The sequence below is a fragment of the Gadus macrocephalus genome, chromosome 3 (genome assembly GCF_031168955.1).
Source record: "Gadus macrocephalus chromosome 3, ASM3116895v1".
Lineage (NCBI taxonomy): Eukaryota > Metazoa > Chordata > Actinopteri > Gadiformes > Gadidae > Gadus > Gadus macrocephalus.
In genome coordinates, this window is record NC_082384.1 from 9,359,073 (window position 1) to 9,385,669 (window position 26,597).

Consider the following 26,597-nt stretch of genomic DNA (forward strand, 5'->3'; position numbering starts at 1 on the left):
GATTCACTTTTCTCCTTTTATATATTTTTGCTTTATTATGAAACAATATAAATTGCGGAATGTTTCTGTTAATAAAATAGGCATCTTAAGATCAAACAAAACAAAAATAGATGATAATAACAATCATACCAACAACAACACGTTCTCAACTACATGAAAACACTACAAGCAATGAGGGTTTGGTTGCCATGAATGTACCTAGATAGAAAAATGAAGTCAAGTGTATCACATTTTAATCTGGATATGAATATGGTGGTATACTTTCGTTTTGTTTTTGGCAATTCCGACTTCAAAGTTGTATGCAAAACTATTCAGTAACTATGATCTTATGACACTTAGCATCACACAAGCACACACGCGCACACACACACACACACACACACACACACACACACACACACACACACACACACACACACACACACACACACACACACAAAGAAGGTCGGAAAATAGTAGTCAGGTGCTAATGATGACATGCTAAAGCTGGTAAATCCGGCACAATGTCTTTCAAATGCAATTTATTCATTCAAACAATGACAGAGAAGGAGCCAATGTAAGTTATTGACTACGTTAACCAAGGAATACTGTGAGCATGTTTTCCAGCCAGGTGTTTTTGTACATCCTTATCAAAACCAAAAAGTACCGCCGTTTTTTTTCTACATGAACAAATCACATGACGTTACATCCTACACGAAGAAGCTAGCGTGGGGATTTCCCAACATTGGGCTCAAGACCAGACCGCTATTTTTGTTATTCTGTAAATGTAGTAAATAGAAAGAAGCTTCAGTAGAATAGTTCCATAGTGCAGGTTTAACATTAAATGATATAAAGTTATTAACATAAGACACAACCCAGACAGCAAAGAGACGTAGGCCTATATAACAGAAGGGGATGCTGTCCTCTAGCGGCGATGAGGAGATCTTGCAGGCTGCCATTTATAGGTGACACGCTTTAAAGAAGTCATGGTGGTTAACGAGGCTCGAACACTTCCCCTGCTTCAGACGCCGGCTATAAAATAAATAAGAATACGAGAAAAATAACAATGATGATTACCCATTTTAATTTATGTCTCTTAAACAAAACAAATTGCTTGATTAAAAAAATATTAACTTTATTCCAAGAACATGTTTACAAAGGGTAGGAGGAGAATACTCACAGCCAGTTACCAGAGTGTAAGAAGCAAGCGACGTCATCGTAAATGTCTTCATCGGTGAAGGCTTGATGAGGAGAAGGTAGATAGGTTGTCATGGTAAAACCAGTCCTATAACTTTTAGCAAGTAGCCTTTGAATTGTGTTTGTTTCTGTATGTATATATTACTATAATAATAATTACTGATATGATATCTTGTCTTACCCTGGCAGTTGGTCTGGCAGAGGTTCCAGGAGGGCTGAAGGTTTGAGTCGCAGTGCAACCTGTCATTCAGCTGGAACACCCCGTAGAACCGCTCACCTTGCTTGGGTTCGGGGCTTATGGTGGCTTCCTCCTCCTCCTCCTTCTCCTCCTCCTCCTCCTCCTCCTCCTCCTCCTCCTCCTCCCCCTCCTCCTCCTCCTCTTCCTCCTCCTCCTCCTCCTCCTCCTCCTCCTCCTCCTCCTCCTCCTCCTCCTCACTTTCATCTTCCACCTGCTCCTCTTCATCACTTTCATCTGCTTCCTCTTTATCATCGTCTGTAGCGTCAGCCTCGTCATCCTCGTCTCCCTCCTCGTCTGAAACGTTATCCTGGTCTTCCTCCTCTACCTCAGCCTCATCATTTCGGGACGCGTCTTCTTCGAGGGAATTCTCCATCGCAGTCAAATTGAGGGGCTTCTCCGTCGTGGCTTCCATACGGTCTTCCCCGTCTCCCTTCCCTGCCATTCTCTTCCTCCTGGAACCGTGGGTGGTAGACCCAATAGGGGTCTTGGACGTCGTGGGGGACATGGTGGTGGTCATGGACACCGTGGTGCGGTTGGACACCCTGGTGTTGTTTGTGGTTGTGCCGCTTGTTGCTGTGATGGTGGTGGGCATGGTGGTGGGCATGGTGGTGGGCATGGTGGTGGGCATGGTGGTGGGCATGGCGGCGTCGGAGACCGGGGTGGGCATGGGTTTGCGGGTTGTGGGGGTGGGGGTGGGGGTGGGGGCGGAAGTCGGACTTACAGGTTCAGGTTGGCTGATTAATTTCACCAAACCGGTTGTTAGGTTACTCCTCTTCTCCGCATCGCAAATCACTGCAGACAGAAAGACAGACAGACAAACACAGGTACGCAAACAGACAGGCCAACACAGGGAGAAAAACAGATAGAGAGACAGAGACAGACAGACATCAGACCTGCCCAGCATCTAAAAAAATATCAGAATATCTGGATTGAACTTGAAACAACTGACTTACTGACCGACCGACTGACTGACTGACTGAGAGTGTGACTGACTGTCTGACTGATTGACTCACTCACTCACCCATGGATTCAACACCATGGGGGTTTTTCCCCGGACCTGTTGCCAAGGTAACAGGGGGTTGGTCCTGGGGAGCATGACCTTGTCTCACCTCTAGCCAGGATGAGGTTCTTGAACTTCTTCCATTGGGAGGGTAGGATCAGCGCCTCCTCCAGAGCCGTCTTCATCTCACACCTGCTGATCCTCTTGGCCTCCGCTGCCTCACCGCACAGAAGCACCGCCACCACAACGGTCACCGCGGCCACCAGGAGTCCTGCCCGCTGCATTCCTTCACCCAGACGGACACTGATAACGCCTTAGCCAAAGCACACAGTTAAAGCACACCCATAAACCAACTTGGTTTATCATACAATCTTACAGCAAAACCACTCCATTAAAAACTAAAAAAAACTGTTGGAATATCAACGATACAGCATCAAAACTAAATTACATAACCGAATAGTGAAATCACACCATTCAAAAAATGGTCAACACAATTAAAATACGTGTTTAACAACTTAACAAAGTCTAAATATTTTGTGACTACTTGAGTAGTTTTTTGGTTTTACTTGTTTTTAATTGTTTTACTCCCCTACACAATAATTATATTTGGGCAAAAAATATTCTGAAAATTATTATTTCATGTCAGAGCTTTCGATTTTTTGATTGCTGTTGGGATGTAAAGAGAATGGCAACATTCAAAAATAAAATACCTCTCTAGCTTTAAAACAACTAAACTACACCATAAAAACAACGAAACAACATGGTTAAAGCAGCTTAAAAAGGCTTCACCTTTAAAACGGCTAAACTAACTAAATACCCTCGCCTAATCAGACATGTAATACAATACAATGTTATCCTTCATTTGATACAATACTCTATTAAACAACATAATATACACAGTTAAAACCACGAAACAACACTGTTAAAATAACTAAAATGCATTATTAAAACAACTGAAGCCATTCAAACATCTTAATACACCAACAACTAAACAAATCATAACAACAACTAAACTACACCATAAAAAACTTAAAAACGGCCAAATTTCTAAGTGACAATGTTTAAACAACGAAAGAAAGAGAGAATTGGGAAGAAGAGTGGATGACATAAAACAGATGTATTAACACTTAAAACAAGTCCTTACTGTATATACTGGATTTTCTGCGGTGGTCTCTGTGCTAAGATCTTGTTCTTCTTTCTCGTTGTGACAATAAGAAGGGAAGGGTTCATACATATACCTGAGCTACACCTGCCCATGGCCAAACCAGTTTCTCAATTTCTGTCCATCCACTTCCTTCACGTAACACCATTGGAATTTACACAAAAGCGGCTGTTGTCATCGGATCTTCAGAATTTTGCATCATTATGAACCTTTTTTATTTCTTTAAATTTCAATTTCAATCATTTGCATATCCCAAACTCCACATTGCAGTTAACAAGGCATGAAGATGGACACACAAACATCATGCAAACATTGAAATGGAAAGGCTTTCAGAGTTGGGGTGTATTAGATATATAACAAAATTATTCAGCACAGGATTATAATTTATATTATTTGTAGTCAGGTTAGGTATGTCACAAAGGCAGGAGTGAATGTTTCATTTCCATTTTTTTTGTTATTATCTCTGAGAGTCAGAGCTTGTGTTTCTGTGTGTGAGGGTGTGTATGTGTGCGTGCGTGTGCGTGTGCGTGTGCGTGTGTGTGTGTGTGTGTTTCTGTGTCAAAAACACATGACGGTATTGTAAAGAATCTGAATAAAAAGCTTTGCTTGTGCATGTTATCTGGCCTGGTGATGGCAAAGTTGTCTTGGACATGTATGTTACTCTGAAGGTGATGAATGATCAGGGAACAGCTCCCTTGTGGAGGCACAAAGTCACATTTGTCTTGTTGAATGATTGACATTTATAAATAAAGACTCGGAAATACATGAACATGTGAAAATAGTTTAGTCAGTAATGCCACTGATGCTGGTAAGTCAGACTAAACCAAACAAGCAGGTTGAGCGGGTCACTCGCATCCACTAAATGCATCGTCACACATATTTTGATGTCTTACTTCCAAGGGACTTCCCATCAGTGCGTGTGTTCTATATTTAAGCAATAGATCACGACAGGCTGTGGTATGTGCTCATTATACTCTCACTCTCCACCTCATCCCTAACTCTCCACCTCAAGCTGGTGTGTAGTGAGCGTTCTGGCACCGATTGGCTGCCGTGCATCACCCAAGTGGGTGCTACATATTGGTGGTGGTTAGTGAGGTCCCCCCTTCACTTTAGGCGTCTTTGAGTGTTATTAATTATTATTATTCTTCATGTTTAACCTCTGTTTTCCTTTTATTCCTAGTCTGTTTTACATAGTTTTGAATGATGACTATATGCTCTGTAAGGTGACCTTGGGTGTCTTGAAAGGCGCCTCTAAATTAAATGTATTATTATTATTATTATTATACCACTGTTAAGGGGCGTTGTCCGGCCCAGACGCGCAGCGGAGGGCCGGCGACCCCCTTCACAGTGGTATAATGAGCACATACCACTGACTGAAGTGATCTATTGCTTTTATACAACGGTTACTATTATGGCAAAACGAAAGTCATAGACACACTACATTTGAAAAGAAACCAAGAAAGTCAAAGTAGCCGTTTTATTAAAGATTACAGAAAAGTAGTCCCTCCTGGCTGCCTTCAAAATGCACGACGGTCGCTATGCAACACACTTTAGCGTCCCTCCGAGAGAAGGCCCCGGCTAGAGCGATTCGCCGGCAATTTATCCTATGGAGCAGTTCACTCGCCGTGTGCCTAAGCTTTCGTTAGTCTCTCTCTAAATCTGAATGTCCCTTGGTTCTGATCCCTGGAACTGCTCTGCTCTCAGTCCTTTTGGTTTCCTTGTAACAACCCTTTAAATTGTTTTTCTTTGCAGTCCCTCCCACCTTAACTGAACGCCAGCTGTTCCTGGCCTCACTAGTGAGCGTCAAATGTTACACCCCATATCAACATAACCTCATCAATCATTCCTCAGTCCTCTTTATCTGGTCTTTGTTACATAGAATCAGAAGTGAATGGGCGGTGAGTTGGAGACACAGTGTGGTTCTGCTGAGGGACCAGGGGGGCCTGCAGGCCGTAGTGGTGCTGGTAGCTGGTTTCGGGGGGCCTTTGGGGGGCCTGGCTGTGCCGTTGGATCTCCAGGAGACGCAGAACCTGGAGGTCATAGCTCGTCTTGTAGACCTCCTCCTGCTCCTCCTTCTCAGCCTGATGGGAGGAAGGCCTCAAGGCCTGGTCAGAGCTGCAGGGACGTTGAGACATCGACTTTACTGTGTATGCTATATAACAACAGACTTCAGGCCAAATTAAACCTCTGTGTTGGACTAGTCTACAGGCTGTAGGCCTCTACACCGGTGCTTCCATGCATGGCCCTGTGCGTCAGGGATTCTGAGCTGAAGACACGTTGTATAAATGAACATGCGTCGAAAGGGAAATGACGTTGTTGAATGACATTGGTACGAGGACCACTAACTTGGCCTTCAGCGGAGAAGGAAACATCAGCACGGGACACACACTTGGAGGATATTTGCACTAAACGTGGCATAGGAGCAGGTAGTTATTACAATAAAAAAAGAAATTCACTGGATTTGATATTTCCGAGGCGACTCCGCCCTCCCTCTAGTTGTTGTTAGCTAGGATGAGCATTATTATTTCTTGGTAGCTACCCCAGTTTTAATCATCTGCTTTTATTGTGTTCAGCCTCACTGGTCAGTCTCTGTGTAGTGCAGTCTGCTGAAGGGCGAGATGTAATGGTGGATGTATTCAGTGGGTGTCTGCACCTACCCTGAACTTTTGAGGAGAAGGTGAACCCTGCCCAGCTCCCCAGGGTAGAGTCCCCTAACGTCCCTCCCAGCGCGGATAACCCTGCAGCACACAGTCCCCCCGCCCCCTCAGTCAGAGGATATGGAATCATACTGATGTTTTATATAATTGTATTAAAAAAAATACAGAATACATCCTGAAATGTTGAATGTTGAACGCCGAATGGATTGTGCAATATATCACTTTGTTTCAATGAAAAGAAAAAGGGGAAAATAAAATAAAGGATATGTTACTTGACCTTCATCATCTTACTCACTTGATTGCTAGGGTAATGTGTAAAACTTTAAAATCCCTCATGCTATTTACTAGACCACTAGAGTAATGTGTAGACCATGTAAGCGTGTACATTACTTCCTGATGATGCCACTCTGAAGCAATTTGAACCAATCAGAAACAGCAATTTCATCAGTTGTATGTGGTGATGTTCCTGGGTTGATGCCTCTACTGCATGAACCTTCTCCCCGCTCACCTGGGCGTCCAAGGTTCAGCTGAACTGGCGTCCTGTCTCTCTCTAAATTCATGCAGTCTGAGCGCTGCTCCAGAACCCGCCATCTCGTATCAGGAGGGAGTATCTCATTAGAAGGAAAAACAATCCCTGGTTCACATTGCTAGCCTCTTTATGGTTATTTAGATGTATTAACAGTTACTATACTATACTATTACTCTTCTTTAGAATATATGACTCTACGACTATACCTTACTATTACTCTTCTCTACTCCAGTACACTACTCAACTCGACTATACTACTACACCATAATATTTCTGTACTCTTCTACTATACTGACCCTATACAATATCATGCTATTGCTCAGCTCTGCTCTACTACTATACTATACCTTACTTACATTACTCTCCTCTTCTTTACTTCACTCTTCTCTACTCCAAAGGTACTTACACTTTGGGTTATATTTGACCACTGTACTGGATCTAAAATGAGCAAGTCAGTCTCTCTATAATTTATACAATTTATCCCCAGAAAACAGGAAACCCTTTTGAACAAGCACCAATGATAATAGAATAATTGTGCCATTAATATAATGATCTATATAAAATGGATCTTCCAAAGTCTTTTTACATGAAAATAACACAAAAAAGCATTCAGAACAAAACACAAAATACCTTAACAAACTCAGCAGACACGCCTATGTCGTCCAACTGTCGTAAGGTAACTCAAAGCAACAAAGAGCAGTTTTTTTTTTACAGATGAAACCACTTCATGAGTCAGGGAGAGGTGCTGTTACTTGAGAGAGAGACCAGATACTGGCTGCCTCCTGCGGTTGTCACAGTGACTAGGCTGGTGTCAGGTCCACGTCTGACCCGGGGTCAGTTTGGCTGATGTCTTGTGGGTCATGTGGTCTGTCACATGACAGCAGGTGAGTTCACCTTTCCCTGGACATGACCCAGGTTTCACAGAGAGTTTACACTTTCCTTTCACCACTTTTAAACCTTAATCTTTTCAACCTTTCAGAACCTTATGCCTAGACTGTATGGACAATGGGGATTGAACCCAGAACCCTTGGCTCAAATGTGGACACAATAAACCCTTGCAACATCTATATATATGTATATATATTACCACTTTACCACTCACCCTATATATATATATATATATATATATATATATACATACATACATATATATATATATATATATACACACATTGATTTATACATATGATTTATTATTTTTTACATGTGTGTAATGTATATATATATTTTTATATATCTATATATGTATTTGTGTATGTTTGTGTGAATGATGCATACAATGGACAACAAAGAAAAATAACCTATCGGTTTTTTGTACGATATATATTTAAACAAAAACGCAATTTGTTTGAATAAGGCTTTCATATTTCTTGGTAAAACAACCGATGTCTAGCGACATGAACAAGGCCCCGGCGGAACTGATGTATGCCGTAGTCCCCAAACAAAGCATTCATTGATTACGCTCCGTCTGCCGACCACATATTTTGCCCAGCGTCTAGAAGACAGAACAGTGTCAATAAAAGTCCGGACTAGGGTTTCAAGTACGCAAGCCGGTACTTGCGTGGCAATCTCCATGTAACCGGTAGGCCTGTATATAATAAAACACCGTTACTTCTGGCCTTTAGGCCACCATAGCCTGGGTAAATATTATTGAATCCTGACATATGAATCCGGCACATGGTGACAAATAGCAGCAGGAGAAAGGCAGACGACGGCAACAACAAAAGCCGGGGAGCAACAAAAGCGCCTGGATCCCGGAGGAGGAGGATGGAGAGGGGAGTCGTCCCAAATCTGCCCCGTGCGTGACGTCACGAGATTTCCTCCTCCCGAACAAGCGGCAGCTGGAGCCTGGAGCTGGCGGAGCCGCAGAGGGTCCGTCGCTGCAATACATGTCTGGACCGGGTACCACAGTCAGGCACGATGGATACACCACCACCACCGTCTCTCCTCAGTTTCTACCGCTGACTGCACCGACCACCGCTACATCCCGAGGTCGCCTGCCGCGGCGGATGCTCTAGCGGCCGAGAGAGACAAGAGGTGGGAGGAGGCGTCCCCGCCGTTCTTCTCCGACTAGCAGGTAAAATATCCCCGATAATAGTCAAGTACAATTCAACGGCGACGAGGTACTATCCTCCATCTCGGGTTGGGGGTTGGGGGGTATAACCTCTTCCCGTTCTTTTTAGGCTTTTAGGGGCACCAGAGGAGGGGCGCTAATGGGTGGGATAGCTGCAGTTAGCATGCTAGCTACTTACAAACGCGATAGCAAATCGCGAACGCACGATATCGTTTGTAAGTTTGGGGATGCGGTGCTTGGATGCTGCTGCTTCTACCATGGACCGGGGTGGCGACGTCTGGCCGCCACCCGGCCCTTCTCTGTCGCGACCGCCACTCCTCCCTCCCCAGAACGCCATGTCGCACCGAGTCACGATAGAATGCGTTGCGAAAGCGGCGCGGTATTTTTATTTAAATTAAGATAAAAGACATCACGACAAGGCTCGCGAGTCCCTGTCAGTTGGTGACCGTGCTACCGCCAGCTAGCCAGCTAGCATCCCCGCTAGCAGGCTAGCTAGCTGGCTGGCATCACCCTAGTTGCTAATCCATCATCACAGGCCAACTCACTTCTTACACAGTAATTTATATGCATACCATGTGACATTGTCGCCGATATATTCACGGCTATTGTGTTTTTGAATGATACGCATTCTTCGCCGTTATCCGCGTTTCTTATCCATGAACGATTATTATTGGGTACGCCAAGCGGATGTTATTATGTAACAAATAATGACACCACACGCCCTTGAAACAAAAGCTGTTGTTTCAACATTTATATTGATGTGGGTTCTGGGCCCCGATCGTGTCTGGTAAAAAAAAAGAGAGTCTGGACTTGTGTGGCCAGTGGGACTCGAACCTATCGGCGTTTTTCGCCCTCAGAAACGCACCGCCTGGTTTAGTCAGCCATTGTTTTTGTTGTCATTGGAGGGTTCCCCATTTGTCCCGACCCTGTGTGGCCTACACCATTTTGTACTGTTAAATAATAACATTTGTTTCCTTTCTGTCTGGACTGGAGGTTGATTGAATTGAATTGCATGGTGCTTTTCTTATTTTTTAGGACTAAAAACAATTTGGCCTACAAGCAGAAAGGTTGTGTTTTAGGGTGGAAATTGGCTTCTCATCTACATTGAGACATTATAACAAAAAATGGGAAATAATAAAACTATTGTTCATTACAGTTGTTAGCACTTATAGTTAATGAGAACAGAGCTTCATTACTATGGATAAGATCTTTTTTTTGTTATCTGTTCCCTCATCAAACAGCTGTCTGTCAGGCAGACAGAGTTGGGGAGATTAGAACAAGGGAGAAGCAGAGTGCATCAAATGGATCAAAATGATGTTCCTAACATTATTATGTTTGATATTTTGTGATGAAGATATAGCTAAAAATATACATATTCAAATGTAATTTATGCCTTATGTATGAAAAGCCGTATCAGCAAGTCAAAGATTCATTCCAATTGGGAAAATGAAAGAGAAAAGACAATTTGCATTGTGCAATTGAAGTATTATACAGTGTTCACCTTTTACCTGGTGATTTTAAGGGGCAGCATAGTCAAGTGGCTAGGCATTCTTTCAGGCCAAAGGTATTGGGTTCGATCCCCAGTCTAACTGTAGGCATCATTGAGCAAGATACCCATACCTGCTCCTTAATGTCTTGTATCTAAATTCTGAATAAATAAACTCTGAGTGAATGACTAAATAATAAGAGTGCATTCGGAAACATAGCTTCTGCATTCTGAAGAAAGCTCCTGAAGGTCAAGCGGTTGCTGTAGTTTGTTTGTATTAAGATAGTCTAAATATCCTCCTCAAATGCAGAGAGGACACTACCACGGTGAGGTACAGAGAGAAGCATAGATAGATGTATATGGATATACAACTGGTCCAAGTTGGTCTAATAGCGGGATATTGTTTGATTAACTCATCCCTATCCCAACAATTGCTTGATTTGGTTCTAATACTGTGAATGTTACAATTTATTTTAGCATCTACATCTCTCTACATGGTCATCTTGCATACATCTGCGGTACTATACATTTCCCTTTACATTTTATAATAGGACTTGTATTACATCAAAGCACTTTTATGTTGAATTGATGACGGATAACAGTGAGAGAGGATTGAAAAGAGAAAAGCAGGCACATTCAGAGAGAGAGAGGGAGGAAGACGAGAGGATAGATATTTGGCTAGATTTCGCTAACCCTCCATACATTGCTGCTCTAAATGCATATATAAACTGTTTTGAAATCACAATTGGAAGCAAACTTAAACTAGTGCAAGTCACCGCAGAGAAATTACTGATTTGGGTTAGCTGCTCTAGTCTAAAGGATCATTTTGTGAGAGGTAAATACCTTGATATGGGCTGTGGTTACTCACCAGGTACCGTTCCAATACCAGTGTGTACTCTACCTGTCTCCCGCCCTACTGTCTGCAGTGGACAGTAGTTCAGTACACAAGTGCTTGAGCAGGGTGTGTTGTGTGAGGCAGGGCAGGGAGGGGGCCAGCTAGCGAGCAATGAGAGGGAGGGAGGGGGCTAGGCAGGGAAAGATGGAGGGAGCTGGGGGGAGGGGAGCTAGCTAGCTAGCTAGTGAGAGGGAGTGAGGGAGGGAGGGAGGAGGAAGGGAGGGAGACGGAAGCATGTTCTCATTTCTAACAATGGTTCCCTGCTGGTGTGTAGTTTTTGGTGAGAGGAAAAGTTCTCACCCTGGGCTTGAAACTCCCTCCTCTCTCCTCTCCATTCCCTCCTCCTCTCCTCCCTCCTCTTCCCCCCCTTCTTCCTTTCTGCTCTCACTCCTTCCTCCTCTTCCTACTTCTTACCTCAAACTGGCACTTCTCTCTCTTCATCTCCGCTATTCCCCATTACTCTATTCCAATTTCCATGTATTTACTGTAATTTATCCAAAGTGACTTGCAGCAAAGTCAGATTCATGGCACAGGGGTTGTTGGGGTGTCCTAGCTGGGAGTCAAAGACCCTAACTATTTCTCTTTTTCTTTCATTCCAGGCTGAGCATCCAACAGAGCACCTCCGGAAACAAGAGAAGAGAAATAACATAATAGAAGAGAGGGAGAGGGAGAGAGAATACAAAGAGGGAGAGAATAAGAAGGAGAGAGAAAGGGAGGGAAAGAAAGAGAAAGTGAGCCAAGCACAGGGGACAAGGATTCTTAACTCCCCTCACCTGCAGACGAGAAGAGAGAGAGAGAGAGAGAGAGAGAGAGAGAGAGAGAGAGAGAGAGAGAGAGAGAGAGAGAGAGAGAGAGAGAGAGAGAGAGAGAGAGAGAGAGAGAGAGAGAGAGAGAGAGAGAGAGAGAGAGAGAGAGAGAGAGAGAGAGAGAGAGAGATCTCTAAGGAAGGGTGTGAGAAAGAACGAGGGACAGAGAGGGAGAGGCAGGTGGCACATAACTAAGGAGGAGGGTTTTAAACCTAGGGGACAACAGAAGACCAGACAGCTGAGGCAGCCAACCCAGCCTTTACCTCCAACCACTGCCCCCCATCATATCTCCCCTGACCCCCGCAAACTCCCTGGTCACACGGCAGGACGCGTGACCAGGTGGGGGATCCGTGACCAGGTGGGGGATCCGTGACCAGGTGGGGGATCCGTGACCAGGGGGCCGTCACCATGAGCGACCAGAACGTGGTGAAGGAGGGCTGGGTGCAGAAGAGAGGTGAGATGCTTCTGGTTTCTGCTGGCAGTGCTGCTTCAAGAGCAGGGTCACAACTCAGTTTACCTTTCAACTTTGTATACATAATTTAAAAAATAACTAATACATTTGAACTTTATACACATTCATTAAAAAAAGAACTCAAAACATTTAAAATTCACCCTTACTTAATCACATTTTTGGAGTAATGAACTAAGACCTCAACAGTAGATGCCCATAATCTGGGGAAATGCAAAAATACTTGGTCAGTTCTTGGTCATTACTGGGTCTGAACTTGATGCTCCCCCATGGTGTGAAGTGGCAGGCAGCAGCAGGAAGTTCTCTGGGAGCTCAGAGAGGATGACCTCAGCGCTGGGTTCCTTCCTCTGCTGGCCAACACCAGACCTGGGATTGTTTAGTCTCTCATAATAGATGCTGAACCCGCCACCCACCAAAACCCTCCTCCCATCCTAATCCCCCTCCACCCACTCTAACATTCCTCCACCCAACCAAAACTACTTCCACCCATCCTAAACCACCTCCACTCACCCACCCTAACCCTCCTCCAAAAACTACACCCTAACCCCCTCCCACCCTAACCCTCCTCCACAACCTACACCCTAACCCCCTTCCACCCTAACCCTCCTCCACCCACCCTGACCCTCCTCCACCCACCCTAAAGGCCTGATTCCACCGGACGCGTTACGGCTGCGGCACGTCTTGGCCGTGGTCACCGCCGCAGATAGGTTCCACTCTAATCAATGAGACCATTTCCACCGGGCGCGGCTGCGGAACGTCTCAGCAGCGTCCCAGGAGCGGCTCGCCGTGCCGCAGCACTATCATTCCGTAGCACTTCTATTTTTGCCGCAAGCCGTTGCTGAACCGCGTCAATTTCAACAGAGCAGATCGAGCAGGGCAGGAAGTGAAAAAGTAAAAGCCATAGAGCATCCGGTCAATTTTCTAAATAAAACACAATACTCAGCTCATGTAGCCTATCACAACGTCATTTATGTACCAAATCATCCTTTTTATAAGGGCAATGGCCGGAAGGACAAAGCGTGGCATTTAATAGCAGTCGTTTTGGGAGTGGAAGTTGAGTACATTAGGTTTAGGATTATCGTGTCATCTCGTGATCTCGCGTGAATACGGCTGGCTCGCAACGCACGTTGCGCTGCCGTAACGCGCCCGGTGGAAATGCAAGCAGGGCAAAGTCGCAGCCGTTCCGTGCCGCAGCCGTAATGTTGCCGTAACGCGTCCGGTGGAATCCCCGGGTAACACTCCTCCACCCACCCTGACACTCCTCCACCCACCCTTACACTCCTCCACCCACCCTGACACTCCTCCACCCACCCTAACACTCCTCCACCCACCCTGACACTCCTCCACCCACCCTTACACTCCTCCACCCACCCTAACACTCCTCCACCCACCCTTACACTCCTCCACCCACCCTGACACTCCTCCACCCACCCTAACACTCCTCCACCCACCCTGACACTCCTCCACCCACCTTGACACTCCACCCACCCTAACACTCCTCCACCCACCCTGACACTCCTCCACCCACCCTGACACTCCTCCACCCACCCTGACACTCCTCCACCCACCCTGACACTCCTCCACCCACCCTAACACTCCTCCACCCACCCTGACACTCCTCCACCCACCCTGACACTCCTCCACCCACCCTAACACTCCTCCACCCACCCTAACACTCCTCCACCCACCCTAACACTCCTCCACCCACCCTAACACTCCTCCACCCACCCTAACACTCCTCCACCCACCCTAACACTCCTCCACCCACCCTAACACTCCTCCACAACCTACACCCTAACCACCACCCACCCTTACACTCCTCCACCCACCCTAACACTCCTCCACCCACCCTGACACTCCTCCACCCGGCCTTACACTCCTTCAACCGTCCTTACCCTGCTCCACCCACCCTAACCCTCCTCCACCAACCTCCACCCTAACCCCCACCCACCCTAACACTCCTCCACCCACCCTAACCCTCCCCCACAACCTCCACCTTAACACCCCCCCAACCCAACACTCCTCCACCCACCCTAACTCCTCCGCACACCCTAACTCGTCCACCCATCCATTCCCTCTTCAAACCAACCTAACTATCCTACACCAACCCAAACCCCTCTCCACCCTTGGACTACTCCACCCATCCTAACCCCCCAACCCCCCACCACAACCCTTCACCCACCCTTTTCCCCCAAACAACCACTCAATCCATCCTCCACCCTTACATTTACTTGGTATATATATGCATCAAAGCATTGGAGTTGATGATATCACCATGGCCAGAGTGAAGTTTGATCCATTCTTGTGTGATCTTCAAATATCTGCTTGGCTATTTAAAGATCGTCTGTGCCTTGTTGTTGAGCTCCTTCAGGCGATGTCTAACTTTTAGAAGTAATTCGGCTTTTGGTTTCCAAGATGTGACAGGAGACCCATGTTTGGAGCTATTTTGAGTGTTTTTAAACGCACAAATGAATACGAAAGGATGATATTCAGGATGTCTGGACATTTTGTAATGACGAAAGAATAACCTTGTATTTGAAATGCATATTTTTGTCCTTCAAAGGGCCTAGGGGGGTCTCTGTGTCTAAGGTTGGCCTGTGAAGCCCTGAGTGGACTGTAGCCGTGATTAAGGGCTAGTCTAATAAAATGAACTCGACTTAACTACTCCGCTGTCCCACGCTGACCTTCGCTGTCGCCTCATTGGTTGATTGCGGTGGTGATTTTGGAACAGAACAGAACACGCTGTGTGAACCAAATCACTCTGGATTAGAGTGGAAAGCTAAATATAGGACTTTAATGATTGAACTGCATTCAGACACGCAAAGACAAGCTGTTGCTCAAGTTCTGGTACCAAACACCAGCAGCCCACGGTCATGGTGCTATGTACCAGAGCAGGAGGTTCCCCCATCACTGAGGGCTGTTTCCTCTGCTTCAGGCCTGAGAAACCATCTCTCACTAATGTTTATCTTTCCCGTTGAGATAATGATCAATTGAAAACATTTAGTTCTAACATGTATCTGAAGGAGAAGCGTTCTAACCAACAAACAGGACTGCATGTGTGAGTAGGATAGCCTAGTCGTCCAGGTGTTTGACTCTCAAAAAAGTTATGGGTCCAAATCCCAATGTCTGCAGTCTACCTGTATACATCCAAGAGTAGGTTTACTAACTCCTACCTGTAGGACTCCTAGAGCCAGATGCCCCCTAGCTCCTACCTGTAGGCCTCCTAGAGCCAGATGCCCCCTAACCCCTACCTGCTCATTAATGCATTGTCTTAAGAGAACATCTCTTGTTGTTTTGGATAAAGGTGTCGGCTAAATTACTTGCTCGTGACTATTATCGAATGTGACCGGTACCAGTCGACGGCAGGCTAGATCCAGAAGATGTGGACGGAGGCCTGGGTACAGCAGTGTTTAACCCTCCTATCTTCCTTTGTCCTCGGAAGGAGAGTACATAAAGAACTGGCGGCCGCGCTACTTCCTGTTGAAATCGGACGGCTCGTTCATCGGCTACAAGGACAAGCCCCAGGACGCAGACCTGGCCTACCCCCTCAACAACTTCTCTGTAGCAAGTAAGAGACAATCTCTTCTTCTGGGTGTCATGGCGCAAAGTACAGGACAGTAGAAGGAAAACAAAATGACCAACAAGGATCCATCTCAGAAACACTAACCTCTCTTCCTCCTCTTCCTCCTGTCAGAATGTCAGCTGATGAAGACGGAGAGGCCGAAGCCCAATACCTTCATCATCCGCTGCCTCCAGTGGACCACCGTCATCGAGAGGACCTTCCACGTGGACTCTCCCGACGAGAGGTGAGTCCTCCTCCGACCCAGCCTCAACACCCTGGTCCCTCCCCCCAGCCCCTCTGACCCCCCCATCCCCCCCCCCCAAACCTTCAGAGCCCACCAACCACAACCCTGGCCCCTCCCCCAACCCTTCAGAGCCCACCCACCGCCACCCTGGCCCCTCCCCCAAACCTTCAGAGCCCGCCCACCACCACCCTGGCCCCTCCCCCAACTGTTGAGAGCCCACCCACCACCACCCTGGCCCCTCCCCCAACCCTTAACCACCCATCATCACCCTGGCCCCTCCCCCAACCCTTCAGAGCCCACCCACCACCACCCTGACCCCTCCCCAAACCAGGCCTACCACCACATATATAGAAGATAGGTTTTGTATACGTGTATAGTACTATGGACGTAGGTTTTATTTATCTATGTAAAACTTTAAACATTGCTTTAATATACATTTGATATATGTACACAAACCCTCACAGAGACTGTAGGGGACATGACATTTTAAACTCTAACTTTGAGTGACACGTATCAAAACACTGATGTCACACAGAGTGACATCACTATTTCTGAGTCCTGCGGCAATGTCGACCCTCACTTAGCATCTCCCAGCCCCCCCCCTCCACCCCTCCACTTGCATTCTGTCCCTTCTGTCCAATGGACGCAACAAATGTCAATCAAAAGCCAATGCTGATCTGCTGCTGTGTGTGTGATTGGTGCTCAGGGACGAGTGGGCGGAGGCCATCCAGATGGTGGCAGAGTCGCTGGCCAAGCAGGAGGAGGAGGGCATTCTGTGCAGCCCCACCTCCCAGATTGAGAACGTCAATGAGGAGGAGATGGACACCTCCATCAGCCAGCACAAACGGAAGGTGAGCGTTCAGACACATCTGAGCTGGTCTGCCATCAGACTTGTGGTGTTAATCTAAAGTCTGACGGGTGCGACTAACACACAAATAATGTCAGGAAAACAGTATAAAATGAGAAATCTATAAAAAGAACCGTAACTAACCAATCAGAATCAAGTATTCATCAAAGCCTTGTGATAATAATTTTAACCAAAGTTCTCCACCTCACCAGACAATGAACGACTTTGACTACCTGAAGCTGCTGGGGAAGGGGACGTTTGGGAAGGTCATCCTGGTCAAGGAGAAGGCCAGTGGCACCTACTACGCCATGAAGATCCTCAAGAAGGAGGTCATCATCGCCAAGGTCTGAATACACCTCACACACCTCTCTCTCTGGTCTACACAGACCTCATACAACTCACTCTGTCTGGTCCACACCCACCTCACACACCTCTCTGGTCAGACGGAAAGCCAGGTTAAGCTGAGGAGGTGGGAGTTCCTTCTCAACGTTTCTTCCCTCTGTGTTGGGGGAGATTTCCCTTATGTCCTTAAGTCCTGGTTAAGGGCTATACTAATGTAATATACATGTATACAATGTACTTCACATGTTCCCTTCATTGGTACCTACCCCATGTTTTCTTCTACTGATAGCAGCAGATTTCCCCTGAAGCTTGTATCCTATTTGTCTAAAACCTAATTCTAATCCTGTGATTTCATCCTCTCTTTCATTGTCTATCCCTCTCTTTCTGTCTCTCCGTCCGTCTCTTAGGATGAAGTGGCTCACACACTTACAGAGAGTCGTGTTCTTAAAAACACCAGGCATCCTTTCCTGACTGTAAGTAACACCCACCCAACACACGCTAACCCCAACAACTACCCATTAAACCAAACACCTATCCCCACTAACCCCTACCCTTAACCTTACACTGAACCCTTACCCTTACCCTTCACTCTTACTGGCCATTAAAACATCAATGGAAGCAGATTTTTCTGATTTAGTCTCCAAATTGAATACATTACCTACTCGACAATGATTCAGCGCAATGAGGATAGTGTAATGTATTAGGTTCATCTGTCCTTTGAAGAGAGTGTAATGGTGATATGTTCAGTGAGGAGAGTCTAATGTGCTATGGTGATATGTCCTGTGAGGACAGTGTAATGGTGATATGTCCTGTGAGGACAGTGTAATGCTGATATGTCCTGTGAGGACAGTGTAATGCTGATATGTCCTGTGAGGACAGTGTAATTCTGATATGTCCTGTGAGGACAGTGTAATGGTGATATGTCCTGTGAGGACAGTGTAATGGTGATATGTCCTGTGAGGACAGTGTAATGGTGATATGTCCTGTGAGGACAGTGTAATGGTGATATGTCCTGTGAGGACAGTGTAATGCTGATATGTCCTGTGAGGACAGTGTAATGCTGATATGTCCTGTGAGGACAGTGTAATGGTGATATGTCCTGTGAGGACAGTGTAATGGTGATATGTCCTGTGAGGACAGTGTAATGGTGATATGTCCTGTGAGGACAGTGTAATGGTGATATGTCCTGTGAGGACAGTGTAATTCTGATATGTCCTGTGAGGACAGTGTAATGGTGATATGTCCTGTGAGGACAGTGTAATGGTGATATGTCCTGTGAGGACAGTGTAATGCTGATATGTCCTGTGAGGACAGTGTAATGCTGATATGTCCTGTGAGGACAGTGTAATGGTGATATGTCCTGTGAGGACAGTGTAATGGTGATATGTCCTGTGAGGACAGTGTAATGCTGATATGTCCTGTGAGGACAGTGTAATGCTGATATGTCCTGTGAGGACAGTGTAATGGTGATATGTCCTGTGAGGACAGTGTAATGCTGATATGTCCTGTGTTTGTGTAGTCCCTGAAGTATTCCTTCCAGACCAAGGACCGGCTCTGCTTCGTCATGGAGTACGTCAACGGCGGGGAGGTGAGCGACCAGAACCCAGGCTTCTGATTGGTTCAAAAAGATGTCCCCTGATGGTCTGCATGCTGATTCTGTGTTCCCCCTCTCTGCCCCGCCCAGTTATTCTTCCACCTGTCAAGAGAACGTGTGTTTTCGGAGGACCGGACCCGTTTCTATGGCGCCGAGATCGTGTCTGCCCTCGACTACCTACACTCCGCCAAGATCGTGTACCGCGATCTGAAGGTACACACACACACACACACACACACACACACACACACACACACACACACACACACACACACACACACACACACACACACACACACACACACTCCACACCTACTCACAGGAGTGGCTGTCAAACACACGCACTAACGCATGCCGTCTGTAACCATTGGCCGGTGTTTAGAGACGAGCGTCTGAGCTGTCTCGGTTTATAAATAACAGACTAAATATAGCGCTCATTTGAAGAGAGGCGCCGGCAGGAACAAAGGGAGACGGTCCACTCTGGCGATCTCCAGGAGCAGACAGAGACGAGCGTCGCAGCGGGACGCTGCACGAGCTAGAGGCGGTCGTGAGTAGAAAGAATAGCGTGTCTGGGTACTAGCGCGGCGTGGCTGCCTTGCTATCCTCCGTGGAGGATCTGCTCATCATAGGAGCGCCGCGTCGACACAGAGGCCATCTGCTCAGACCTGTAGCGGTACGCTAAAAACAGCTGAACCCGTACCCGCAGTCATTGTTCTCGCACCATAGACTACACTTTGATCACAACAATTCACAATATGTCATGACTCACTCTCTCACTTGCTGTCGCACACAACTCAAGGGTGAACTTGGGTGAATGAGTAATTGAGTGTTAATTTATGAAGTTTATTTCAGGGAGTGTGAACCTGTGAAGGTGTGATTGTACCACCCAAATTAATACGGGTTATGAATATGGAGACGCTGGTCTGATCGTGTGTGTGTGTGTGTGTGTGTGTGTGTGTGTGTGTGTGTGTGTGTGTGTGTGTGTGTGTGTGTGTGTGTGTGTGTGTGTGTGTGTGTGTGTGTGTGTGTGTGTGTGTGTGTGTGTGGTGTTCTAGCTGGAGAACCTGATGCTGGATAAGGACGGTCACATCAAGATCACCGACTTCGGTCTCTGCAAGGAGGGCATCACGGACACAGCCACCATGAAGACCTTTTGTGGAACACCAGAATACCTGGCCCCAGAGGTCAGAGGTCACACACACGTGAACAACCTCTGCTAATTATTTCCGCATTAACCTTAAGGAAATGTCTGACGAGATCAATGCCATTCCTTGCATACCTAATACCTCTGGGCGCCAGCAGTGTGATTCCCGGCATTTGAATGCTCACGCATACCTCACAGTCCACACAGTCTTAATAATAAATAATACAATAAACAATCAAGAACCATGCAATTACCTTTTAGGGCATTTAGCAGACGCTTTTATCCAAAGCAACTGACAGTGAGTACATTTTTCAGAAGAAACATGTCAATCAAGACATGCAGTCAAATTAGTTTAACCATTTATTTGATATAAACACATGATACATTAATGTTTTTCCTTCATATAACGTGAGATAATCCAAAAAAAATTCTAGACAGTAGAAAATATCGTGGTATGAATTTTAGCCCATGTCACCCACAACCTGGGGGTAAGGGCATCTAGCTGGGAGTGAGGGCCTGTACGCGTTCTGACCTGCCAACGCTCTGCAGGTTCTGGAGGACAACGACTATGGTCGGGCGGTGGACTGGTGGGGTCTGGGCGTGGTGACGTACGAGATGATGTGCGGCCGGCTGCCCTTTTACAACCAGGACCACGAGAAGCTGTTTGAGCTCATCCTCATGGAGGACATCAAGTTCCCCCGAACGCTGTCGTCTGACGCCAAGTCCCTGCTGTCCGGCCTGCTCATCAAGGACCCCAACAAACGGTACACACCACACTCCACATAACGTCTACACAACATACACACAACATATACACAACCATCAAGGTGGCTGCTGTCTGGCCTGCCAATCAATGACCCCAGCATACGGTACAATACAATACTGTATACGAAGATGCAAACAATGCAACAAACGATACACACATGCAGAACACACCAAGGACCCCCACATACAGACTGAAAACAGAACCAATCTCTCTCTCCCTCCCTCCCCCTCTCCCTCTCTTTCTCTCTCTCCTCCCCCCTTCCGCAGGCTGGGTGGGGGTCCAGACGATGCTAAGGAGATCATGCGCCACAGTTACTTCACCCTCGTCGACTGGCAGGACGTCTACGACAAGAAGGTAGCATTGTGACATGGGACCATGCGTCATAGATTCATAATCAGATTTCTTTATTGTCCATCAGGTTAGGCAGAAAATCCACTTTTAGTCTGGACTCTGTATAAAGAAAACATTAAAAACGACAAAATTCAAAACAACACAGTATAACTTTTAAGTAAGAAAACAAAGTGCGATGTTGGTGAAGCGGTAGGGACGATGAACTGCAGGGAGCACACAGTTCTGTTAATATTGTGATTCTATACTAATTGCATTGTAGCCACCTTATGGCGCATTTCCACCGGAGGGTTCGGTTCGGTTCGCAAAGGTGCAGCACGGTTCGCGTTTCCACTGCCAACAGTGGGTGTGACCCGGACTGAGCCGTACTGAGCCGTACTCGTTTCCAGTACTCCTCCGTTGGGGTACTGAGACGCCTGAAAGGGTGCCCGCAAGATCAAGCTACACGCGCCCTCCGTTGATTGGTCTACAGAATCGCCACTTTCGGGGTGATACGGGGATAAAAACAAACAAACAGTACCCGTGAGGTATTATTCTGGACAATGGACATGTCACGCAAAACTTTAGCTTGGGCGAACAAGGAGGTGGAGACGTTCCGAAACTGTGGCTGGACAACTTCGATGGTAGCTCTTGGTTTAATGTGTCCCGTTCCTCTTTTCCATTGTTTTTATTGAGCAGGCTACAGTGTGTCGCGCTGCTATGATGTCACGTTGTTTAGGTAGCTGCCACGGCAATCGACATCCGGCCTACCATAAGGGTACTGTCGGCGGTGGAAACACAACCTCGGAACTGAGCTGGGCTATATTGCCCCCTCCCTACCGGAATGAGGCGAACCGAACCGAACCGCACCCTCCGGTGGAAAAGCGCCATTGATGTCAACCATTCGATTAACGTTATGAGGCCCGGACGCCGACATTGCTTTGTTTTGATCCACGATCCAAAAGCAACAGAATCCAAACGCCATGGGCTTTCTACATTTCTACACCTGAAACACATCTCCATGGTTGCAGGAGTCAGAGGGTCCCGTCTCTGGTAGCGGACTATACTCCAAACGCCCAACCATTGACCGTTATAGAGCGTCATAGAGTGTCTTTCAGGGGCTAGTCTAGCCACCGTGACATCATGGCAGCGGTGACATCACTCTGACCCGTTTCCTGTCCCCTAGCTGGTGCCGCCCTTCATGCCGCAGGTGTCGTCAGAGACGGACACGCGCTACTTTGATGAAGAGTTCACCGCCCAGACCATTACCATCACTCCCCCGGAGAAATGTAAGATCCCCCTGTTGGCTGCAATAATATCATATGTTTCTACATATATAAATCATTTATACATCATATATAAATCATCTATACATAATAATATATTTATAGATTGAGGCGGTCCTCCTCATGTTGTAAGAACAGTTTAATAATCTAACAAGTGTTTAAATTGGTATATTAAGATATTAAGGCCCAGGATGGTCAGCATCTGTCTGACTTTTGCTCTCTCTCTCTCTGTCTGTCTCTTACTCTGTCTCTGTCTCTTTCCCTCTCTCTCGCTCAGTTGACGAGGATGGGATGGATGCGGCGGACAGCGAAAGGAGACCTCACTTTCCCCAGTTCTCCTACTCTGCCAGCGGACGGGAGTGACCCCTCCTCCCCCTGCTCCAGCACTCCCCCGTCCCCTTCCCTGAGCTCCTACACCCCCCCCCCCATCTGTGGCCATTTTGAGGAAAACACGTAGCCATTTTAGGAAGAAGAAAAAACGAAAAGTGTCCCCTCTTTTTCTCCTCCTGCTCCTCTTCCATGGGGAGAGTCTGTCCTCCTCGGGGGATAGTCTTTCTTGGGACTTTAAAAGACGTTTTGCACAGTGGGATGGACGCGCTGTCGGCCCACACTAAACACCACCACCCCCACCACCACCAACAACTAAAACAGATTCACAACCACACCGGGAACCGTGCCCCACATGTCCAGCAACATTTACCCCAAGAGACCACCTTCAGTTCTGTTTCCGCAGCACTGCTCGCGTGCATCCATCCATCGCCTCATCTCCCTCTATGTCCTCTTTCCTCGTTACCTCTGTCCTCATCTTTCTCCATCCCTCTCTCCTTTTCTCCCTCTCCTCTCCATCCGTCTCTCCTCTATCCTTCCTTTCCTCCCTCACTCTTTCCCTTCCTCCCTCTCTCCTCCATCCTCTGTCTCCTCTCCCTCTTGTCTTGCTCTTCACTCCCTCTCTCTTCCCTGTCTCCCCCCTCTCCCTCCAAATATTTATGTGTTTACTGTGTTCCACTTGGTTGGAGAGGGACGTCTGAGAGAGGAAAACCAAATATGTTGCCTTACGTGTGCAGACGGACGGGGCGGGCTCGTATTCAGTTCCATTTTAATTCTGATGGTTTGTGTTGTCGTTGGGGTGGGTGTGGGGGGGAAGGGGGGTTAAATGTCATTCCTATTTGGGAGTAAGTGCATGGCTCGTGATTCACTCCGAAGGAAAAAAAAAGAAAGAACATTCATACGACCACAGAAAAACAATTTCCTTTTTTCATACATCGCCATGGTAGCACACATTCTGCGATCCCATGGCAACAAGGACCACTGTCGACAAGAAGGCAACCACAACCACTGTCTACTAGTAAACAACAGAAAGAAAAGGAGATCGCCTCTCGTCCCCTTTTCATCCTCAGAGTTCTCTCTCCTCTTCTCTCTTTTTCTGTTTTTTTTGGGGCAGGTTTATTATTTTTCATTTCCTTTCTGCAAACAAACCAGGAACACTAAAATACTGCCAGAAGACTGCATGGATCACCTCGCTCCACTGAGCACAAACCGCTGTTCCACTACGCCACCGCCCAGTGCTCAGACAGTTGAGCTCAGAAGAAGAGGAGGACGAGCCAGGTGTCACTCTCTGCTGTGCTTCCTGCTCTGTCCTCTCGTAGCGATACCGCTAGCAAGGCTATCACACTACTAGTAAGGCTAGCACGGCTAGTAGTGCTAGCATGACTAGTAAGGCTAGCCCCGCTAGTAAGGCTAGCACACTTTTAGTAAGGCTAGTACAGCTAGTAGCGCTAGCAAAACTCGAAAGGCTAGCCCTGCTACTAACACTAGCACTGCTAGTAAGGCTAGCCCTGCTAGTAGCGCCAAGATGGACGCTCACACAGCAGGAGGCTGCTTCTGTTCGGGCTGAGAGGGCAACCTCATGCTGTTACTTATCTCATACATGGTGCATCGTCCCACACACTCCAGAAACACACATTCCAGAAAGACCAGAAACGCACACTACAGAACACTCCAGAAACATACACAGGAAGGGCATCCAAGTGGAAACGGAGGCAGAGAGAAGACTTACTAAATGTAGATTGATATTCTCAGTGTTAGCCAGTATTGCTATATCCTCATAGACATACGCTAGCTAGGGTAGCCTAGCTAATCCTCATACACACTACATTAACTAGCATAGCCTACCTAGTTATGATGCACACAGAACACTACGTTTGCAAGTGTAGCCTAGCTAGTCCTCAAACACGCAACACTGTTAGCTAGTGTAGTCTTGCTAGACCAACACACATGCACAGACACACACTACATAAGCTAGCAGAGCCTAGCTAATGCTCATACACAAAACACTATGCTTACTAGCCTAGTTTAGCTAGTCCTCATATGCATAACACTACGCTATGCTGGTTAGCGTAGCCTCGCGCCCTAGTCAAACAGAACCGTGAGAGTTGATGAGGCGTTTGATCAAAGGAAGGTTCTGGAGGTTTGCTGGTCTCACTGCATCCTCCTTACTGGTCCCAGATATCGCACTGTGGTTTGCCAACCATTTCATTAGTTCATTGATCCCAGTTGGTTCACTAGTACATTGTCGGTGAAACAACAAGGCAACAAACTTGAGTTTTCAACTACCATAGCGTTTCCACGGTGTCTCTCGGAGGGTTTTGAAAGAGATGTAGAAATGTGGCTGACCCGCTGGCAGTACGTTGGATTGGAGTATGGATGCTGCTGTTGTCAACATCTGGCTCTTATAGCAGCTGCTTAGTTCTCACTCTGCCCCAAACACTCAGACCCACTTCTCTCTGATGTGAGGACCATGCTTTGTGGGGACCATGCCGGCCCCATTAAAGGGTCAACAGTTTTTGTGTGTAAACCTTAAGGGGCACACGACCGTAAGAGAATATCCAGTATCAGTATTAGCTCGGAGAACAAGCGCACACAATACACACTCTGTCGACCCAATGGACGGTATCAAGACTAGCCAATCATGTCAAACTACGGAAGCTGTACTAAGAGATGGTTGTCTGTAAGATCGTGTGTGTGTGTGTGTGTGTGTGTGTGTGTGTGTGTGTGTGCGCAGTCATAAAAGGAAATGCGTTTCATCACCTTTGTGTGTTTATGTTGTAAATATGCAACGCTTTCTTTTATGTTCCTTTCGTCACATCTTGACCAGACCAATATTTTTCTGTGTAACTTTTACCGGGAGCTTTGAGGATTCAGCAACAAAAACAAAAAACATACAACCGAGGCTCTGAAATTTACTGAACATTTATAAGGAAAATAACGAGAAGGACGGAAAATCAAGGACAAGTGTTTGACTCCTTTCTCCCTCCGCTCTTCTGAGAAATATGGAGACCACCGCAGACCTCCACCTAACCCCACCCTGGGGTCCCGCAGACGGCGTGTGTGTGTGGGGGGGGATGCATCGTGATGGGGAGGTTGGTCTGTTATGTGCCTGTTTGGTCGTTTCTTTACCATGTGGGACCACGACGGAGTGGGTTTGCAGTGCTAGGTCATCACTCTGTTCCCCCAGCCCATCTGTACCATAGTACTGTTTTATTTATCTGTCGTGTCCCCTGGCCGTGTCGCCCAGGGCGTCGTCGTGGAGATTTTTTTTTTTTGGAAAAAGCCCCGGTTGAAACGTTATTGAAGGATGTGGATACGTTGTTTTATTTTACTTTATTTTTTTATTGTTTGCTTGTTTGTTTTCTTACCAAAACAACATTAGGGCAGAAACTCAGTAGTGGACTTGCGTTGCCATGGTAGTATTTATTTTGAATTAAATTAAAAGACTACATTTCAGGGTTTGGCGTCTCCTAAATCTCTTCAGTCCACCACATTATTTCCACTGTGTAGCCACATTTAAGACAAGTTGAGAGCAAGATTTAAGGGTAAGTTAACTCCAATCGCTTCCGTGTGTCAAGTGATGAACATGTTTTAATAAAAATATATTGTTGTTAAAAAGGTGAAATTCTCTGTAAAGAACAAGTCTGCTACTTCGACAAAAAGTTT

General features: G+C 46.6%; 2 protein-coding genes across 3 annotated transcripts; one reads left to right on the forward strand and one right to left on the reverse strand.

The window, feature by feature from the left end:
- Positions 1-504: 504 nt before the first annotated feature.
- On the reverse strand, positions 505-3,673 carry LOC132453994 (nucleolin-like). 2 transcript variants are annotated; one of them, XM_060047121.1, is made up of 6 exons: positions 3,559-3,673; positions 2,524-2,700; positions 2,068-2,206; positions 1,358-2,019; positions 1,160-1,220; positions 505-1,011 (listed from the first exon to the last, which is right to left on the reverse strand). In XM_060047121.1, exons 2-6 carry the CDS (start codon positions 2,696-2,698, stop codon positions 939-941), a joined length of 1,110 nt encoding a protein of 369 aa, XP_059903104.1. In that variant the 5' UTR covers positions 2,699-2,700; positions 3,559-3,673; the 3' UTR covers positions 505-938. The 2 variants fall into 2 exon arrangements, with proteins under 2 accessions (XP_059903104.1, XP_059903105.1); XM_060047122.1 differs by having other exon boundaries at positions 2,524-2,727.
- Positions 3,674-8,236: 4,563 nt separating this feature from the next.
- Positions 8,237-26,392, forward strand: akt3b (v-akt murine thymoma viral oncogene homolog 3b). Its single transcript, XM_060047129.1, has 14 exons — positions 8,237-8,839; positions 11,817-12,477; positions 15,935-16,060; positions 16,187-16,298; positions 17,005-17,149; positions 17,358-17,489; positions 17,895-17,960; positions 19,007-19,075; positions 19,172-19,294; positions 20,137-20,265; positions 20,775-20,989; positions 21,258-21,345; positions 22,505-22,607; positions 22,882-26,392. Exons 2-14 carry the CDS (start codon positions 12,432-12,434, stop codon positions 22,965-22,967), a joined length of 1,440 nt encoding a protein of 479 aa, XP_059903112.1. The 5' UTR covers positions 8,237-8,839; positions 11,817-12,431; the 3' UTR covers positions 22,968-26,392.
- The last annotated feature ends 205 nt before the right edge of the window (positions 26,393-26,597 follow it).

Excerpts from the sequence above, each read along its gene's own strand:
- LOC132453994 (XM_060047121.1), bottom strand. The coding sequence starts at position 2,698 with ATGCAGCGGGCAGGACTCCTGGTGGCCGCGGTGACCGTTGTGGTGGCG. Across the intron at positions 1,221-1,357 it reads CTGCCAGACCAACTGCCAGG|CCTTCACCGATGAAGACATT; the intron begins GTAAGACAAGAT and ends CTCCTCATCAAG. Across the intron at positions 1,012-1,159 it reads TTACACTCTGGTAACTGGCT|CCGGCGTCTGAAGCAGGGGA; the intron begins GTGAGTATTCTC and ends TTTATTTTATAG.
- akt3b (XM_060047129.1), top strand. The coding sequence starts at position 12,432 with ATGAGCGACCAGAACGTGGTGAAGGAGGGCTGGGTGCAGAAGAGAG. Across the intron at positions 20,990-21,257 it reads ATCAAGGACCCCAACAAACG|GCTGGGTGGGGGTCCAGACG; the intron begins GTACACACCACA and ends CCCCTTCCGCAG. Across the intron at positions 21,346-22,504 it reads AGGACGTCTACGACAAGAAG|CTGGTGCCGCCCTTCATGCC; the intron begins GTAGCATTGTGA and ends CCTGTCCCCTAG.